This window comes from Cibotium barometz, chromosome 65 (genome assembly GCF_041138505.1).
Source record: "Cibotium barometz isolate CiBa-2024 chromosome 65, ASM4113850v1, whole genome shotgun sequence".
NCBI lineage: Eukaryota > Viridiplantae > Streptophyta > Polypodiopsida > Cyatheales > Cibotiaceae > Cibotium > Cibotium barometz.
This window is the reverse complement of record NC_141110.1, coordinates 10,446,775-10,466,830: the sequence shown is the minus strand read 5'-3', so window position 1 is coordinate 10,466,830 and position 20,056 is coordinate 10,446,775. Positions and strand designations below refer to the sequence as shown.

General features: G+C 41.0%; 1 protein-coding gene across 1 annotated transcript; it reads left to right on the top strand.

Moving 5' to 3' along the window:
- Nucleotides 1-7,500: 7,500 nt before the first annotated feature.
- Nucleotides 7,501-9,776, top strand: LOC147602906 (brassinosteroid-responsive RING protein 1-like). The gene is made up of 2 exons (XM_086797075.1): nt 7,501-8,635; nt 9,315-9,776. Exons 1-2 carry the CDS (start codon nt 8,068-8,070, stop codon nt 9,341-9,343), a joined length of 597 nt encoding a protein of 198 aa, XP_086653201.1. The 5' UTR covers nt 7,501-8,067; the 3' UTR covers nt 9,344-9,776.
- Nucleotides 9,777-20,056: the final 10,280 nt, after the last annotated feature.

The following is a 20,056-nucleotide window of genomic DNA, read 5'->3' as shown; positions in this document are numbered from 1 at the left end:
CAGCCCCATGGACTGACTTGCAAAGTTTCCACCCCATCAAATGCCATACCAACATGATGTCCCACCCAAAACTATAAGTTTTTGTATAGGGGACCCCTTGGGCACTTCAAAAAATAGCTGGTGGCAACACACTATCCCCACCCATCCATCATCCCTATAGTGGTGAAACTTTGTAAGTGGAGGAGTAGCGGCCCCATGGAACCACTCACAAACTTTCACCCCCATCAGATGCCATAAGGCGAGATGTCAAACTCAAACTCGTAATTTCTTGCGTAAGAGACCTCTTGGGCACTGTGCAAAAAAATCGTGGACTAGCAAAACACCATTCTGCCCATATGGCGTCCGATGGAGGTGATAATTTGGTTTCTAGGGGTCTTATGGGGTAGATTTCCCTAGTAACAGCTTTACTTCTTCAATTCTCATGGGTTCATGGTCCATAGTTTCAGGCATGTATGCGACACTCAACATGTAGAGAGATGTAATCTCTTGCCCATGTGCCATGGCAAATCTTATACCTGTTGGTTTTGGCAGTATATCCATGGTGGCAAGAATGTACGTGTTCATTTTATATTTTCTTTTTAAGCCATGCCCTTGCGGTGTTGTGGAAGCTAGTAGGTATATGGGGTACCTGTGCTTGCCCTCCATCACATAATGACTCATGAATTGTGGGGGTGGGCTACTTGGTTCAGGTGGCTCAAAAACTGTGTTGTTAGTCACCTCTCCCTTCTCTCCTTCTTCAAAAAAAATTGTCAAGATCAACTAGTGAACTTGGGTCACTTGAGGTAATAGGGGTTATGTTGGATAAGTGGAGGGGTAGCAGCCCTATCGACCCACTCAGTGCACAGTTTCACCTCCATTGGATGCTATTTAAATGTGATGTCCCACACAAACCCACTATTTTTTTCACATAGGAGACCCCTTGGACACTATGCAAAAAATAGCAGGTGGTAACACAACTGTCCCACTCATCCACCGTCTAATGGTGGTGAAACTTTATGAGTTGAGGGCGCCATAGACCCACTTGCAAATTTTCACCCCCATCGAACACCATACAAGCATGATGTCCCACCCAAACCCACTATATTCACATAGGGGACCCCTTGGGCACTGTAAAAAAGTGCGGGTGGCAACACATCGTCCTGCCCATCCATTGTCTGATGGTGGTGAAACTTTGCGAGCAGAGAGGTAGCAGCCGATCGACCCACTCGCAAAGTTTCACCTCCATCGGACGCCACATACAAGTGTGATGTCCCACCCAAATCTGTAATTGTTTTCATAGGGGACCCCTTGGGCACTATGCAAAAAATAGCGGGGGGCAACATGCCATCCCCCCTATACGCCATCCGATGCTGGTGAAACTTTTTAAATGGAGGGGTAGCATTTCCATAGAACCACTTGCAAAGTTTCACCTCTATCTGATGCCATAAGAGTGTGATACCCCACCCAAACCCGTAATGTTTTTTGTAGGGGACCCCTTGGGCACTATGTAAAATAGAGAGGGTGGCAACATGCTGTCCCACCCATTTGCCATCCCGATGGTGGTGAAACTTTGCAAGAAGAGGGGTATTAGCCCCATGGACCCACTCGCATAGTTTCACCTACACTAGATGCCATATGTGTGTGATGTCCCACCAAAACCCACTAGATTTTGCATCAAGCACCCCTTGGGCACTATGTAAGAACTAGCGGGTGGCAACATACCATCCTGCCCATCCGACGTCTGATGGTAGTGAAACTTTGCGAGTGGAGGGGAAGCATCCCCACAAAACCATGCACATAGTGTCACCCCCATTGCACGCCATACAAGCGTGCGATGGGACACCATGCCATACGAGCGTGGTGTCCCACCCAAAGCCATTATTTTTTGCGTAGCGGACCCCTTGGGAACCATGGAAAAAATAGTGGGTGGAAACACACCATCCTACCCATTCGGTTTGCGCGACAGTGGTTAAACTTTGCAAGTGTAGTGGACGTAGCCCCATGGACCCACTCATAAAGTTTCACCCCCATCGGATGCTATACGAGCATGATGTCCCACCCAAACTCGTAATTAGTTGCATATGATGAATATTATATGCATTCCTTAGCTTTTTCCACTGCAACCACAAGCAGGAAGACTTTTGAATTGGGCTTGTTGAGTGAGAGATTGATCACTTTTTGCCTTCTATAGACACAATCCATCTTGCACCAAGTTGCAAACACAGTGAAATGACTGAAGGCATGTTCCAGTATGCTGCCTCATGAATTTGCAGGAAAACATGAGGAGAAGGCTTTAGGAATTTCAAACAGCCCAAATCGCATTTTGTTGCAAAAATAAAACTGTTACTTCATCCACCCCTTTTATTGTGATTTTGTGTCTTTCTAGGCTATTCAAGGCTGTACACTCCTTGCATAAACTCAATCCATATTTTTTTTAGTTGTAAAGACAGAGAATTCACTGTAAGAATGTAATAGCATGGTACTTCAGGTATTTGCAGGAAAACGCGAGAGGGAGCTGTTAGGAAATTCAAATTGTCAAAATCGCGTTTTGTTGCAAATTTTAAAAGTTGATTCATCCACCCCTGTCATTGCCTTCTTGTATCATTCCATGTTTTCCATAGCTGTAATCTCTTTCCATTGCTTTGTATGCAGCTTTTCAGAGTGATGGAAAGAACCAAGTCAACTGCAAGGAGGGCTGGCAAGGGGCCAGGGCTTACAGCAGCAACAGCTGGGGCAGGTATCAAGGAATGTAGTGTGCCTCCAAAGGGAAGAGTTGCACATGGCAGGAAGGGGAAGCCAATGAGCCTGCTCCAGCAAAAGTCCAAGAGATTGAAACATGGTGCAGGTGTGCTAAAGGAGATCAGGAAGCAACAGAAAGCTATAGGCTTTGCAATCCCCAAGGCACCTTTTCAGAGACTAGGGAGAGACATATGTGATAGTTGGCACCTTGGTTTCAGGTGGAACAGGATTGCCATTCTTTCCTTACAGGAAATGGCAGAGGATTACTTAGAGAAATATTTTGAAGATGCAATGCTGGTAGCAGCCCATGCTCACAGGGTAACTTTGATGGCCAAAGACTTCAACACTTTGTCCACAGTGAGATGGAGGTATGACAAGCTGGTCCATCCTGTGGAATGGCAGGACATAAAAATGAGAAACATATTATTAATTCCACCTACAAGAAAGTTGAAGGTAGATGAGGTGAAGGTTGTTGAAGTAACCCACTCAAAGAGCACCAGAGGGAAAGCTGCTTATGAGGAGTCACTCAAGCAGCAAATAAAAGAATCCAAATCTTCTATAGATATGGAGACTGTACAGATGGAGGTGCAGATACAGAGAAGGTTGCAGGAGCTGGGCCCTAACATAGTTGTCCATATTGAGGATGAAACTTCAGAGAATAATTTTGACTTGACAAAACCATGCTTGGCAGCATTGGCTCATAAGAATGAGTATTGCTCAGATACTATCATTCTTGCAATGCTCTAGTAAGTGTCTTTTATTTTTCATTTGTTTGCAAAACAATCCTTATTGTACCTCCTCCTTTACACCCTACCCTAATCATTATTTGGTCCAATGTAGCATGATGAGAAGCTGGCTTAACCATGCTGTACAACATACAGTTCATATTATTGATCCTACCATTTCCTTCAAGTTAAGAGATCCAAAGGAAACTCCCATGGATATTTCCAATTGGTTCAGACACTGCGATTTTGATATGGTCGATATTTTGCTACTTCCATACCATAACAAGTATGTGGGTGACTACTTCTTTTGGGATTTTTCTTCAAGATTGAGAACTCTTGTAGCCTTTGATTTCTTAATGCTTTTTTCCTTATGCAGTGATCACTGGAGCTTTGCTTCTATTGACATCCAGCAGAAGCAATGCTTTTTATTCAACTCTCTTAGAAACACACACAGAGAGCTGAAATTGTAAGGGGTGTGTGTGCTATTTTTAACTTTAAACTTTATTATTTTGATTTAATGCACACTAACTGAATTATATGTATTGCAGTTGTATTAGAAGGCTTCTAGATGCATTGGATCACTGTCCTCCTAATGTCAATCTTTTGGATTCAATAGAGCCAATAGATTTAGAGGTAGAAAGTCGTTCCCTCTACTGATGTCTATTTCATGCTATGCCTTTGAACTTATTGAATAATTTTATTTTGTTCAGATATTAACAGCTTCTAACATATCTTTCCAACTATCCAGACACCACAACAAGATGATTCAAGTAGCTGCGGCAGCTGGAGAGTGCTAATTAGTGCCAAATATATACTTTCAAGCTATTTTGAGATAGGACAGCCAGAGCTTGTAAGAAAAAATAATTTTCATTTAGCTTCAAAATAATTGATATTGGTACAAAGTGTTCTAAATCATCATATCTCATTGCAGATGAGAGAAGATAGCTTCAGCTCGAACTATGTATATAGTTTCAGAGCTGATACAATTTGAAAGTTTTTGAAGTATGCCTTCCCCAAACCTATTGTACCAGCTATCGAGTTGGGTGAGAGCTATAAAGTCCGAGAAGGTGTCATACACCTTGATGACACAGATGATGCTGATGTGGTGCCACAGGAACAAGGACCTAGTGCTGATGAGGAGAAGCCACAAGAACAAAGACCTGCTCTGCTGATGTTATTGAGAAGATGGAGCAGCAGACAAGCAGATGCTCCAGGGTCAGTAGAGGAGACAATGGAGCAGCACCAAGAGACTGTACACGACAGGATGGAGCAGCAGAAAAGAGATTCTCCAAAAAAAGATGATACGGTGAGCTTGGACCATGTAGAGTAGCCTCTGGATCAGCCTGTAGATAAATAGAAAATGGTTGTCAAGAATATGCTCTACATATATAATTAAACACTTCTGTACAAAATTTTACTTTATTGAATATAATACCTTTGTTTATGGAGTCTGTGTTATCTCAATTTTTAAATTTTCAATGTCTTTGCATTTTATTGAACTCTCTCTTCTTTTGAGCACCTGCAAAAAAGCAATATGAAACAATAGGGTAAAGTAAACTAAGAGCAGTGCTTAATGAGACTAGGATAAGTCAGATGGTATACCTTCTTATTGTTGTAGATAAATAAAAAGTCCTTTGAAATAGAACCTTCTGTCTCAAACAAAATGTCATTGCGCAATTGAGCTAGGGAGAAACATTGTCTTAATGAGATATTGACTAGCACATCACCATTCTCAACAACATCAATATCAAGAAGTTTATTTTCTGCACCAAAAGAATCTTCATGTTGATCCATTGGGACTAGTTTTGTACCTAGCATTCAACTGCGCTTATAATAAAAAGAAAAAATAAAATTTTGTGATGCAACCATGTACTTCAGTTGTACATACATACATACATACATACATATATATATATATATATACATACATACATATATATATATGAATACATATACACACATTGGAAGCAGATACGGTGGGCGTGATGGGGACCATGATTGGTGAAGGGAGGCAAGGATTGGAATTTAGAATGATATTGTTATTTACGAAAGATTGCCCTACGCAAGGTGGTGTGCAGTGTTGCAGTGAAGCGCGTTAGAGATATTAAAATATTGCAAGCGTGCCTGAAATATTGCGCGTGTAGCAGCTTTTGTTGAACATGTGTGGAGGGCCGTGTAAGGCAGGGAGCCGTGCACTTTGGTGTGCCCACTTGCGGTAGAGGAAGGGACTTTGCTGAAGCTTGATGGGAAATAAATTGATAGAAAACAGTGCAAGCGCAACGGTGAATTCAACAATGTGTTGTGTTGAGTGGTCATGAGTAAAAAAGGATCATCATGATTCATACCATTTTATTTGGACTTGGCTTGTGAATATCTGTCCTCTTTAGCATTACACAAAAGTGGTGAAAATTGAGCCCAAATAAACAAAAGTGGGGTTGCAATTACAAGCAAAAGTTGGCACAAGCTAGCCTTGGTTTGAAGAGAGAACCACTCTTCTTTAACAAAGGTAATGCCTAGGGGCAAAGTTTCAAGGAAGGATACTTTTAGTGAAAGTGTTTCCATTGGACACTAGGAGTAAAATAAAGCCAATAAAGGATGGTCTCATTTGAGAGAGAGAGAGAGAGAGAGAGAGAGAGAGTTTTGAAGGCCACCCAAAGGCTTATAAATCGGGTCAGATGCTTAAGATACATTGCTTCCACTTGATAGAAAACTTGATTCTATGAGAAATCCAACTACTGACAAGAAATACCTATTAATTAAATTTCTCATGAAAAGTGAAGAAAAATGAATAAAGGGGGATGTAACATCATGTACCCCTTACCAAGTAGTTGTACTCTTTCAATTATCAAAAGAAGCATGTATAGCGAGTGACCATTTGAGTGTTTACCATTATCTTGAAGTAGAAGGAACCATCGTGTGCCTTGAGTAATGGCTTAGTGTTCAAGAATATGAGTGGATGACATTAAAGTGTAGAAGGCATGTGTTGATGTACATTGTTTGGTAGGAAAGTTAGAGGGGGTTTCTCAAAGGATATAATATGATGATTATGTATTGTTTTTTTGGAACAAGGTAGCGCAACAAGTTTCACAAATGATGAAGTGGTGGGTTGCATACATGTGTTGATACAAATAGTGGAATGAGGTTAAGTAGGTGGTTTGGAAGGACTTGAGTGATCCCCATTGTGAATAGTTTTAAGTCAAGTGTGACTATTACCAAGCCATTGTGAGTAATATGTAGCATTGTTGTGCCAATTAGTCAGTAAGCAAAGTAGCACACTTAGAAGGTTTGCACGTATAGTGTGGGACTTTTAGGGTTGTCAAACAACGAAGTTATAGGGTGGGTAGGGGATGGAGCGAGGTGACTCCCATCCACAAGTATGGGCAGGGGAGATCTCCCTAAAAGTTTAAGATCTCATCATTTTTACAACAGGATTTTAGGGGTTCCATAAGATGTGTAAAAGATATAGCACTAGATTTCAAGATTGTCAGCAAAGTTCTATGGTCACGGGAAAGGGTCAGGGTTGAGTCAACCTCCATAAGCATGGGTAGGGGAGATCTTAAAATTTGTGATCTCCACATTTTTTGAGTGGGATTAAAGAGGCCATTTTTAAAGGGTAGAGATGTCACGCGGGGAGGGGGGGTCTCTAGGGAAAGCAAGGGTCAAAAAGTAGGGAATGAAAACTCCTTGATTGGTGCAAAATGTAGGAGAGAGACACTTTACACATTGAAGATAGCTCGCGACTGTTTTTTCACAGAGGATTAGGCTATTTTCTTGAGGGTTTGAATTAGATGGAGCGAGGAAGGAACATTATAATTAGGAAAAAAAGGGAACCTTGTAAATAGATAAAAAGGGAACCTTACAATTAGAAAAAGTGGAATGTGGCTCTTTTTTTTGGGGAATAATAATTATATATATTATTAATATTAACATCCCTTCACAAAAAAGTCTACATCAAGGACTTAGCAGACACCTATTTTGCATACCAGATTTACATCACAAATTTAGTCCCACTTCCTATTCAGCAGACTATATACTAAGTCCCACATTTCATCCTCCCATAAAAAAAGAAGAATTTCCCCATGAGAAGTGTTATCCCAACTACATACATACAATAAGAAGCACACCACAAGTGTATCCCTTGGAGGACTATTGTTTAAACTCCTCTCTTTCTTTAATCAATACCTTCCCAATGTTTTTTTCTTTGTCATTGCATTTACACTTTCTGTCCAACTCAAATGACTATAGCCTATAAGAGGGAGCCTTACTGCAGAAAATGTCAAGGCCTTGGGATTGCAAACTAGTTCAGCTAATTCTCCTGAGTTCTCATTATCACCGATCACTTCTAAGTGCCACCTGCAAGAGTTTTCGTCTTGGCTTCTTCAGCGTTTCTAAAGCCGTTCACAGAGAGATCAGACTGTGTGTGTCAAGGCCTTTAGGATTGCAACCGGCTCACGCACACGGAAAGAGAGAGATTAAGCACTTATAACAGTATTGGTATAATAGTAGTTGCCCGCAACACAAGCAGCTGCTCGACCTTGATCGCGTTAGCCACCTGCAAGTGTTTTTTCCCCTTTGCTCTGCTGCGTTCACAATTTACTGTGATACTATCATAATTACTTTGAATATGGGCTTTCCCATTCCCTACGCTGGTGTGCTGCCCAAGCTTCTCCTTACTGCAGCAATCTCCATGGCTGCCGTAAGAGATCTCTGCAGATCTCTCCTAAAGTGGGTGAGTTTGCTCAGGGAGCCAGCCGTTATTGATCCTACGCTGCAATGGTACATTTTCAACCCAGAAGCAGAAGCTGATTCCTACGCGCCAAACAACACGCCAAGCATACAACCAAGCCCTAGTAGCTTTGCCAAAGCTGTGCAAGCCTCACTGCCTTCTGTGTTGTATGAAAGCCTGCAATTACAAGGCCACGCGGCAATAGCTTCACAACAACAACAACAACAACAGTGTGCTGTTTGCCTTTCCGACTTTGGGAGTGGGCAAGAGGTCCGGGCGCTCCCATACTGCTGCCATATTTTTCATAAGGACTGCATTGATGGCTGGCTCCACCACAACCATAGAACCTGCCCCCTCTGCAGAACCTCCCTGGTCACAGAAGAAATCGCCATGCAGGAAAAGCTGAGAGAGCAAGAGCTGTCTGATCAATTAGCATCCTGGTTCACATCCCTCCAAGAAGAAGAAGGTGGGTACCACGATCATTCTCTTCCATATGCCAGGTTTACGACATACCGGGAGCTCAATTACATGAATAGATTATCCATGTTTTCATCCGAATTGTAGCTACTCCAAAACCCTAATATATCATCATTGGGGGCGCGGAGCTACTTTATTGGATCATATTGTGGATTAGCGCCATAGTTCCACTACCCTTGTAGAACTCTTGTAGGCAGCCATATTAAGTTACTATTAACGCCAATGCACGTCATTAAGAAAGGGGTAGCTTTTATTTCGAGTTATTTACCTTTGCTTTTTCCCCCTAAAAAGTCTTGTAGGTTCTCATTAAACAGGTCTTTACACACTCCTTCAAAAGAGGGAAAAGGGGGAGATCTCCCTTGGTGCCCATTCTCAAGGGGAGTCTTCCCTATCCATCTTCCCGCTCACCCGAGAAAAGAGAACGTGCCCATTCTCAAGGGGAGTCTTCCCTATCCATCTTCCCACTCACCCGAGAAAAGAGAACAGTCTCCCTCGTCCTTCTTCTTGCCCAACTAAGAAAAGGCAGAAAAGATTCCATTAGTATGTAAATAGCCTACTAATAATATTGTGGTGGTTTGGAGTCCCACATTCATATGGGTTTTTTTTACATGAGACTGCAATACTAGTAAAAGGCTTTTTCAAAAGCCCTAACAAAAGCTTGCTTGCAGGAGTTCATCATCCAAGAGGTGAAGACTAGATCGCCCAAGTTTGGGCGCCCAGGACCAAGAGGTGGTACCGTAAAGAGAAGCATCTAGTGTATACTTTTGTGACATTCATAGAAAATCCACTGGGCACTAGACCTTTGGTGGGCTGGTATATGTGTTTTGGAAAAGCTTCCACCTTAAGGTGTCACAACTGAGGCTATGATGATAACTTGTATTCAGCTTGGGTATCATGTTTCTTGGAGTCAATCCTCTTTTGTATGGGAGGATGAAAGGTGGAACTTGCTTTACAAATTACCGAACACTGTAAGAGTGACTTGGAATAGGCTGGGGGTTTAGAAGGGGGGATGTGAATAGCAAAGGATCTTACAGGAAACGAATTTTGCGCAGGGATGTCTGAAGGTGTAAAAAGTTGATTGGATGTAAATATTTGTAGTAATTAATATATATTAAATATTCTCCAAAAAAGGGATTTTTCAAAAAACTTAAAAATTCTTAAATCTTAGTCACACATGTTCCATTCCTCTTTAACCCTTGTCGGAAAAAAAACATGTATATATTATGTCAGTTTCGATGCGAGCGACTTGACCTTGAGTTTTTTCCCCATAACAAGGGTCAACTGCAATCTAACCTACCTTGTATTACTTATACGACCCTAGAAAGAACGAGGGGAAGAAAATTAGATGCCCAACTAGTGGTAGAGCTCAGGGGATCACACTATAAAAACCTATATAGCACGTGCATGCAAAGATGCATTTAAAATACATATATATTCTATTTTCACAATTTCTCACACAATTGTTTACCTCACTTTGTATTCATGTTTGGATTTCGAATTAAAATTCCCCATCCATTAAGTCATGGTCGCCCAAGTTGAATACTAGCCATTTGTATAAATAAGGTAATTGATAATATAATCCTTGTGAGCTCTCTTCCCTCTTCTCCCTACTCTCTTACATGAGCTCTAGTGGATCTGTGCTTGCTTGATGGATGCATGCTTAGATAGGAATTGTCACGTAGCCTGTAATGGCACGTCGGATTGCCCGTAGTACCGGCAGTCGAGCTCGACCGGACACGTAGACCACATGTCGGAGTATGGGTGGCGAAGGTGTCCGGGGTTCAGGGGTGAGGGCGCCCGGGTCAGAGTACCGCGGGCGACCGGGTTAGTATGGGCAGGCAGGCCACCACTATATATGACCTGGTCATGAGGTGTTATCCTCATTCTCATATATGGCTCTCTTGAGAGCATGCCCTCTATGGTTGGGTGGTGACCACGAGCTCCTTACCCTCTCGGCTATGGCGGAGTGCAACCGGAATCTTATTCTAGGAATTGATTGTGGAAGAGAATTAATTCAATCATAAAAACCATTGCTTGTAAGCTTCAACTAAATCAAATCAATTGAAATTTAAACACTTAAACAAAATTAAAAATACTTAGCTCATAGAACATATTGGGTGCAATCTTCCCCCCTCTTGTGCGTGGCCTCTCCCCACACAAGAGTATTTCTTTATTAGCTTTCTTTTTCACCAAAATTAGGCCATAGCCCCCAAAATATACAAGATGTGCTTTTTAGAGAGCACGGCACTCTTCTTTAACAAAAATAGAGTGTCAAATTGGGACTAGGGTAAAGCCATAGGCTTTAATAAATTCCACATAAATAAATGTATCTTTTCTAAAGTTCAAAATGGAAAAATCATTTGATAAGGTTATAAGCTACTATGCTTGCCAAAAATGAAATGTGATGAACCAAGACATTTCTTCCAAAGTAAACTCTTCAATTCCCATAATCTTCATCACCTGAAAATATAAGCCCAATTAATTATTAAATTAATCCCACAAATATTAAACAAGCACAAATCATCACCAACTCATGACTACCAGGCGTAAGTACCCCAGGAATCACCCTGCCATACAAACCTAACTGAAATAATCATAGGTGGCCTCAAACATACGTCATATACCGCACGTATTAATATTTATAGTGGTGTCACCCATGATATTAACCTAGCCGGCATGACGCAAGAGTAATCTAGGCATCCCCAAATTACTCAAGAGAGGATAAATAATATTTTTCTAGAGGACTTAAAATATATTCTCATGACATCCCTCTTGCTTGAGTTTGCAATTGTCCTCAATTGCGGATTTGCTGGGTTTGAAAAGAATGAAGAATTTCAAGGTAAACTCGGAAAAATTTCTCAGGCATCCATTTAGCATCTTCTTGTGGATGATTCTTGAAAGTCAAAAGATACTTGAAGTATTGATTACCTGTCCTTGTTGTTGTTATCTCTTGGTCAATGATAGCATCAGGAACTAGTACTTCTTCGTCTCCTTCAATAAGAGGTGGTTCCTCATATGTTGGGTGAGTAGGAAGTGTTCCTCGAAAAGGTTTCAAGAGATGGATATGAAAAGAATTGTGGATATTCCAATTAGATGGAAGCTCTAGTCTATAGGCCACATCATTAATCTTTTGAAGGATTTTAAATGGCCCATAATATCTAGGTGCTAGCTTCACTGCAGGGAATTTTTCCACACTCTTTAATCGACGTTTTTCAATTCTCAAAAGTACATAATCACCTTCTTGAAATGAAAAATCTTTACGCTTCCTATTTGCTTGAGATGTATACTTCTCTTGAGCTCTTGCAATACAATCACGCACTTCAGATAAAATGCGATCAAAATCTCTAACATATTGGTCGGCAGCTTCAATCTTATGAGAGAGTCTAGTAGCCGGAATAGGCAATGCTCTACCATAGATAATCTCAAATGGTGCTCGACCAGTAGCAGTATGAGGAGTATTATTATAAGCAAATTGGAGTAGGTGTATGTACTTATCCCATGCACTAGGTTGCTGGGAAACATAGGCTCTAAGCATATCTAAGATAGTGCTATTTGTGACTTCGGTTTGTCCATTCGATTCCGGATGGAAAGCCGTGGAAAAATCTAACTTAGTGCCTAAGTTTGAGAAAAGAGCAACCCAAAAGTGACTACAAAATTTAGAATCTCTATCAGAAACTATCACTTTGGGTAGTCCATGATGAACAAAAATTTGCTTAACAAATATGTTCGCGGCTTGCTGAGAAGTTAGTGTCTTTTTACATGGAATGAAATAGGCTTGCTTACTAAATCTGTCCACTATTGTCCAAATCAGGAAGTAGTAGGGAAGCCAGTAATGAAGTCCATAGACACTTGTTCCCATGGTCTATCAAGAATAGGTAGAGGCATAAGCAATCCTAAAGCTTTGCCTTTGTAGCTTTTAATTGTTTGGCAAATGTTACATTCAGCTACAAATTTAGCTACACCATTCTTCAAATGAGGCCAATAGAATTCTTGAGAAACTACTTGAAGTGTTGTGGAAACTCCTCTATGTCCCACAAATGGTGGTTGGTGCATCTCTTCCAAGACAAGCTGTCTGTAAGGTTGAGTAACATACAATCTTTTCTCAAAGAAAAGATAGCCATCATTATGAGAATAACTTCCTTGAGGTGTCCAATTGTTTTCACGCAATTTGATCCATATTTGAGAAAAATCTGGATCAACTTCGTAAGTTTCTTTCATGAGTACAAATGGTTCACTTTCAATAATGGAAATGTTGTTGATATTTGGTCTTCGACTCAAAGCATCGGCAACAACATTTTCTTTTCCAGGTTGGTATTGAATCATAGGTTGGAAACTTTGAATGAAAGCTGCCCATTTGATATGCCTATCTGAAATAAGAGGTTGCGTAAGCAAATGCCTAATGCTTTGTTGATCTGTCTTGATAAGAAATTTAGAGCCCATTAGGTAATGCTTCCAGATTTTCAAAGCATGCACTACTGCTACTAATTCCTTGTCATATGTGCTATAATTTTGTTCTGCAGGCTTAAGCTTTCTACTTTGATAAGCAATAGGATGGTTGTCTTGCATAAGAACAGCTCCAAATCCTTTGCCACTAGCATCAGTCACTACTATAAAGAATGGTCTTTGAAAATCAGGTAGTGTAAGACCTGGTGCTTGTGTTAAAGCATTCTTGAGTATTGCAAAAGATTTATCTTGCTTTTCAGTCCAATTGAAATTTGTAGCTTTCTTAAGGAGTTCAGTCAAAGGATGGGCAATACAAGCAAAATTCTTGACGAACTTCCTATAATAACTACATAAGCCAAGAAAAGATCTAAGATCATGTATGTTTCTAGGCATAGGCCAAGAAGCAATACACTCAATTTTCTTAGGATCTACACGAATCCCTTCAGCCGATACTATATGACCTAAGTATTCAATCTCCTCTTGAAAGAAAGAACTCTTTTCAGGATTGACATACAATTCATTTTCTCTCAAAAGGTTGAACACTTGTTCCAAGTGTTGTTCATGCTCTTGTCGATCCTTGCTGAAAACAAGAATGTCATCAAAGAACACTATAACAAAACTTTGAAACTTAAGGAATATGCGATTCATCATACGGCTGAAAGTAGCTGGAGCATTGGTCAAACCAAATGGCATAACCAAAAACTCATAATGACCAGTTTGGGTTCTAAAAGCTATCTTGAAAATGTCAGATTGAGTCATACGAACTTGATGATACCCAGACTTTAGGTCAATCTTGCTAAAGTTCTTTGATCCTCTAAGCTTGTCAAGAAGATCATCTACCCTAGGAATAGGATATCTGTTCTTGACAGTAATCTTATTCAATGCACGATAGTCTACACACATTCGGTAAGTTCCGTTCTTCTTCTTAACAAGAAGTACTGGAGCTCCAAAAGGTGAACTACTAGGTCGAATAAGGCCTCTCTCTAGCAAGTCTTCTATTTGGCTTTGGATTTCTTTTTGCTCTAAATTCTTGACTCTATAGGGAGCTTTACAAGGCGGGGAATTTCCAGGCAATAAGTCAATACTATGATCCTTAGGCCTAGACTTAGGTAATCCTGGAGGTAGATCTTCCATGAAACAGTCACTAAATTTGGAGATAAAAAGATCAAACTTTGGACTTTTGGATGTGTCAGACTCAGCATCAAGCTGGTTAATCCATACCATATAAGTCTTGTCTCTTTTTCTTAGAGCTCTCTTTGCTTGAGTGTGACTCAACACAAAGGACTCATTTCTCCTTTGACTTGACACTGGAGGATAATATCTTCATTGTCCTTCCTTAGAGAAATGCTATGAGTGTCATAGTCTATAATAGGATTGTATTTGTGTCTCCAAGGCATACCCAAAATTATATCTACCCCTTGTAAAGGTGCAACTAAGAAATCCCTCTTTTCTGTTAAAGGCTTGATGTATAAATCCAAACCTTTCACCTCTTGCATGCAATTATACTTTGTTCCAGTAAATGCTGCTTTGACTTTATAGTGCGTAGGTGAAGAATGAAGATTTAATGCTTTAAGTACCTTTTCAGAAATGAAATCATGTGTACTACCATCATCATGCAAAATAAGAACTTCATGTCCATTTATCGTTCCTTTTATTTTAAGCAAAGAATGAACATGAGGTTTACCTTCTTGTTCTGAGTAGTCTGGATCGGAATTACCCTCTTGCTCGAATGATTCTTCTTCATTGTCGTCTTCTTCAATCATATTGACTCGAGCTGCTGCTGCTGCTGCTAGTGTTGAATTCTTGGTACGCTCCGGACAATTCGGTGCTATGTGACCTTCTTTGTGGCACTTGAAACATTTGATAGGAGATGTCTTCGGTTTGCCACCATTGACTTTCTTGTTGGTACTCATGTTGCCTTTAGCCTCGTCCTTGCCTTTGTCATAACCTGGTTTATACATCCTCTTTGAAGCATAAAAAGATTTAGTAAATGGTTTAGAAGAAGTACCCTCATGTGCTTTAATCTCTTTAGGAAAACCATTTTTACGTTCTAAATTAGTTGCCAAAGATATTGCAGAAGATAGTGAATGAGGTCGAAACATATTCACATCGGCCCTAATGGTAGATCTAAGGCCCGATATGAACTTCCTTTTTTGGTCCTTCTCGCTGACTCTATCCACAACCTGTACCTGTAATAAAGTATTCCAGAACTTTTCTACATACTGTGACATAGTTTCCTTTTCCAATTGATGCAAAGTGTCCCATTGGTGCCTAACTTTGGACTTGAATTGTGAGGGTAAAAAGTGCTTTTTAACCAGCCGTTGAAATCTTTTCCAAGAATCTGGCTTGTCACGACCTTGCTTTATTACACTCCACCATAAAGCTGCACTGTCTACCAAATGATTGACTGCACATTTAATCTTATCACTCTCTGAAAATTTTTCTCCAGAAAAATAGTCATCTAGTTGACTAAGCCAAGCTAAAATGACCCTAGCAACCTTCTTTCCATCATAATTTTGAAATGTGAAAGCTTTCCGACTAATCTTGGATTCTTTTTGTGACCTTTGTGCTTGCAATGTAGCATTTATAGCCCTTTGAATAGTGTCATCTTCGTCATCAAAAGATAGCGAAGAGTCACGCTTGCGTCTACGACTCGTGAGCTGTCTTTCCAATTCAATACGCTTCTCTCTTTCTTCTACAATTTGATGTTGTAAAGAAAGGAGTTGCTCTTGAATTGATGGCGAGATAGGCAAATCTGCCATAGTGCTTGTGCAAATGATGTAGATAAATAAAATTTTACTTTATTTGATGTAAATAAATAAAGCAAAAGTAAGTACTTATCTTGTCTTTCTCCCGCAATTTGATCTTGGTTGAAGCTGAACAAAGACGTTGTTCAATGGCTGAATTGAATTCTCGTCGCCTCAAACAAATCCCGAACGATTCCGCGTGATTCAAGAGTCTTGGGCTAGTCGAATTGTTGATGAAATAATTTTTTTGCACTTTGAAACCTGCTGAAATAGTCCTGTAAACCTTGCCCAATCTCTGCAATATTTTCTGAATTTTTTTAGAATTTTTCAAAAGCGATTTCGGAATTTTCTAGCCTTTTCTAGGCAATTTTCAAGCCTTTTAAAAACCTGTAAATCACTTTTCTGCACCCAGAAATTTTCAGAATTGAAAACCTTTGAATTTCTCTTCAAATTTGGAAATAGGAGAAGTAAAGGTTCAAAAAGGAGTGATGTGACTTGTATGGGGATTGGGAAAAGTGAGATTAGGATTAAGAAGTGATTAAGCTTGATTAGCTTATGGCTTTTTTTTTCTAATCAACTCCCAAGCGCCGATTTGCGCCGGCAGGATGCGCCGTGCGCTTCCTCTTCGTTTTTTTTTTCTTGTTGAGAAATTTTTGATAGCTTTTTTTTACATGCTTAATCTGCTCCGTCCATTATAGGTTTACTCATCCTTGAAGCTTTCTGATTTCTGAGAGAAACCTGTGAGGATTTCATCCATACGGTCAGATTTTGATTTCACTGAGTATTTGGAAAAACCACTTTTTGATAGAGAGGGATGGTTTTGTAGGGTGGTGAGTGGGTTTGAGAGTAGATCTAGTTTTGAATCTTTGACCTTTGGGTAAAGACCTACAAAACACCCTTCTGTCCACTGGATAAATTCTTGCACTTTCTTGATTTTTGAGAAGTTGAAGCCCTTTCCTACCTTCTCCACAAATCTCCTAGCCCAAGCTCTGATACCAGTGCAACCGGAATCTTATTCTAGGAATTGATTGTGGAAGAGTAGAGAATTAATTCAATCATAAAAAGCATTGCTTGTAAGCTTCAACTAAATCAAATCAATTGAAATTTAAACACTTAAACAAAATTAAAAATACTTAGCTCATAGACCATATTGGGTGCAATCTTCCCCCCTCTTGTGCGTGGCCTCTCCCCACACAAGAGTATTTCTTTATTAGCTTTCTTTTTCACCAAAATTAGGCCATAGCCCCCAAAATATACAAGATGTGCTTTTTAGAGAGCACGGCACTCTTCTTTAACAAAAATAGAGTGTCAAATTGGGACTAGGGTAAAGCCATAGGCTTTAATAAATTCCACATAAATAAATGTATCTTTCCTAAAGTTCAAAATGGAAAAATCATTTGATAAGGTTACAAGCTACTATGCTTGCCAAAAATGAAATGTGATGAACCAAGACATTTCTTCCAAAGTAAACTCTTCAATTCCCATAATCTTCATCACCTAAAAATATAAGCCTAATTAATTATTAAATTAATCCCACAAATATTAAACAGGCACAAATCATCACCAACTCATGACTACCAGGCGTAAGTACCCCAGGAATCACCCTGCCATACAAACCTAACTGAAATAATCATAGGTGGCCTCAAACATACGTCATATACCGCACGTATTAATATTTATAGTGGTGTCACCCACGATATTAACCTAGCCGGCATGACGTAAGAGTAATCTAGGCGTCCCCAAATTACTCAAGAGGGGATAAATAATATTTTTCTAGAGGACTTAAAATATATTCTCATGACACGGAGTCCATGGCGTCGTTACGTTGGCGTAACATTGGTATCAGAGCGACGTTGTCCTCTTCCTCTCACTTGTCGCGCACAGCTTTCTTCTGGAATAACAGGAGCTAATCATTTGTTCTCATAAATTTCTTGTATAATTTTTCCCAGATTGTTTTGTGTGTGGAATATGGATCTATCTTCTTTTGAATAGAGGAGAATACTGTCTTTTAAGTGAACTCTATATTGCTTGAGAGAAAGAAGATGGTGATAGTGTGTGTGTGTTACACATACAATGAGAAATCGAAATTGTGTGTTGGCAAGCTGTTAGGCTTGGATGTAATATCCAGGCCGCTAGTGAAAAGCAAAGAGCCAGGAGCTAGTGGGCAGCAGCCGTAGTGCTGCAATAAAGAGCAGGCGGACAAGGCAGCAGCCCGCCATGTTGTCCAGTAGCTATGCAATATAGAAGGCACAGTAGGACATTTTCTCTCTCTCTCTCTCTCTCTCTACCAACGTGAGAGTGGCGAAATGGAGCCCTTCAATAGATATGGAGCTGCTAATGCTCCTGTTGTTGCTGCACACGAGAGGTAGGAGATGTGCGTGGGCTGTTAGGAGCTGTTAACAGGGGCGGGCAAGCTTTGCCATTGCGTGTGCGTTATGGTGTACGCCCCGGATAAGCACGCCATGGCAAGGGTTGCGCAGGTATCCGACAGCAGTAGCCGGAGTCGGGAAGCGCAGAGAGGAGGTGTGTGAGAAGGGCAGCAGCACACATCGTGTGTGTGTGTGTGTGTGTGTGTGTGTGTGTGTAAACACACTGATTAAGCTGACAAGCAGGAAATGCGGGACTGATCAGGGAGTTAATCTTGGGGTAGCACCTGCAGGAGAGGCCGCAGGAGTCTCTAGCTCTCTGCGCAATGCACAGTGCATGTATGAGCCGATAAAGGCACAGTGCATGTATGAGTCGATAAAGGGGGTGGTGCTTGCAGAGATGGGCGTGAAGGAGCACGCTGCACGAGAAGGCACCATGTTTGCACACATACAAGAGCCGCAACAGAGGGGTCGAAGCTTGTAGCAGCGCAGGGATGAGTGTGGTTGAGAGAGGTCAAAAGCTTATCCTCTTCCTGCAGTGCCCCATGCACACCCACGTGGACCTTGCAGAGATGGGCGTGTGCATGCACAGATAATTGAGAGGGGCGTGTGTGAGCACGTGGGCTGCAGGGGATATCTTCTTTGCCTCCGTGTAATGCACGCTGGCAGCATGGCGCTTCAACTCCACACGATTGAATTTTGTAGCCTTTGAATTTTTAAAAAGGATTTTTAAAAAAAGGGGGTGTTTCCCATGAGAGTAAGGCCAGTTCCCATATCGTAATTCGTAGAGCAGTGCCTTTGTAGCCACATGTACACCTTACTTATGCCGTAGTGCATAAGACCGAATCATAGAAGCGCTCACTTCTATGCTACGGACATAGCCCATGTGACATAGCCCACGTTTATGCTGGAGTCGATCGACACTCCTCCACTGGCTCTAATGTAGAAAATGATTGCGACAATAGTCTTTACACCTTGCCTATGCGCAATGCCTGCATCCTCCAATGTTTGGTACCAGTTGTGGATGCATTGGTAGAGTCCAACCCAATCGTGCCGTAGTGCACATGCTTTGCATTCATGGTGTAGTAGACGAATATATGTGCCGTAGCACACTAAACCCCTACCAACACTTGGAGTTATATCTTTGGGAGAAGTGTGGCACAGTCGTGCCGCAGTGCACCCTGGCCATTTGTGGCATAACACACTTGCTCGTGCGGTGCACGTACGTCTAAGGGTGCCGTAGTGTGCCCATGTCTGCTGAACCATTGACAGTCTTGCACACACAAGTCATGTCATGGCGTGCACATGTTGGTGTCACGTCGTAAGTGCACTCATACCCACATTGTGCCGTATTGCACTAGAATTTTTTTTAAGGTGGCAAGATGGAAATCGATGGTAATGTTCTCGCGTAGTTCGAGAAGTATTCATTGACAATACATAAATACGTGATATAAATTCTCTCTGTTAGTGGTTTAACCATGTGGTTTACCACAAAGTAATATGAGAGCAGATCAGACACATTGTTCTTGTTGAAAGTCCACAAGAAGAAGTTCGTGACTCCAATGTGCTTAGACCCAACTGTAGTGTGATGAAAAATGTCTACTTGGATGTGGTCCATTGTGATGAACAAGTGTAGTCCGTAGAGACACTTTTGCAAGCGCAGTCTTGCCATGGTCATGACTTCTAAAATTGGTGCGATGGCATTTAAGATAGCTGGGATTGAGGTCGCGTTTGTCGATTACCTGCTAGTAGCCTTGATCACATGACCCCATTAGCAACGTACTCTCTAGACATGACTAGTGTTAGACTCTGGGAGCGTAGCCTCGCCAGATTTCAATTTCCACTTTTGCGAAC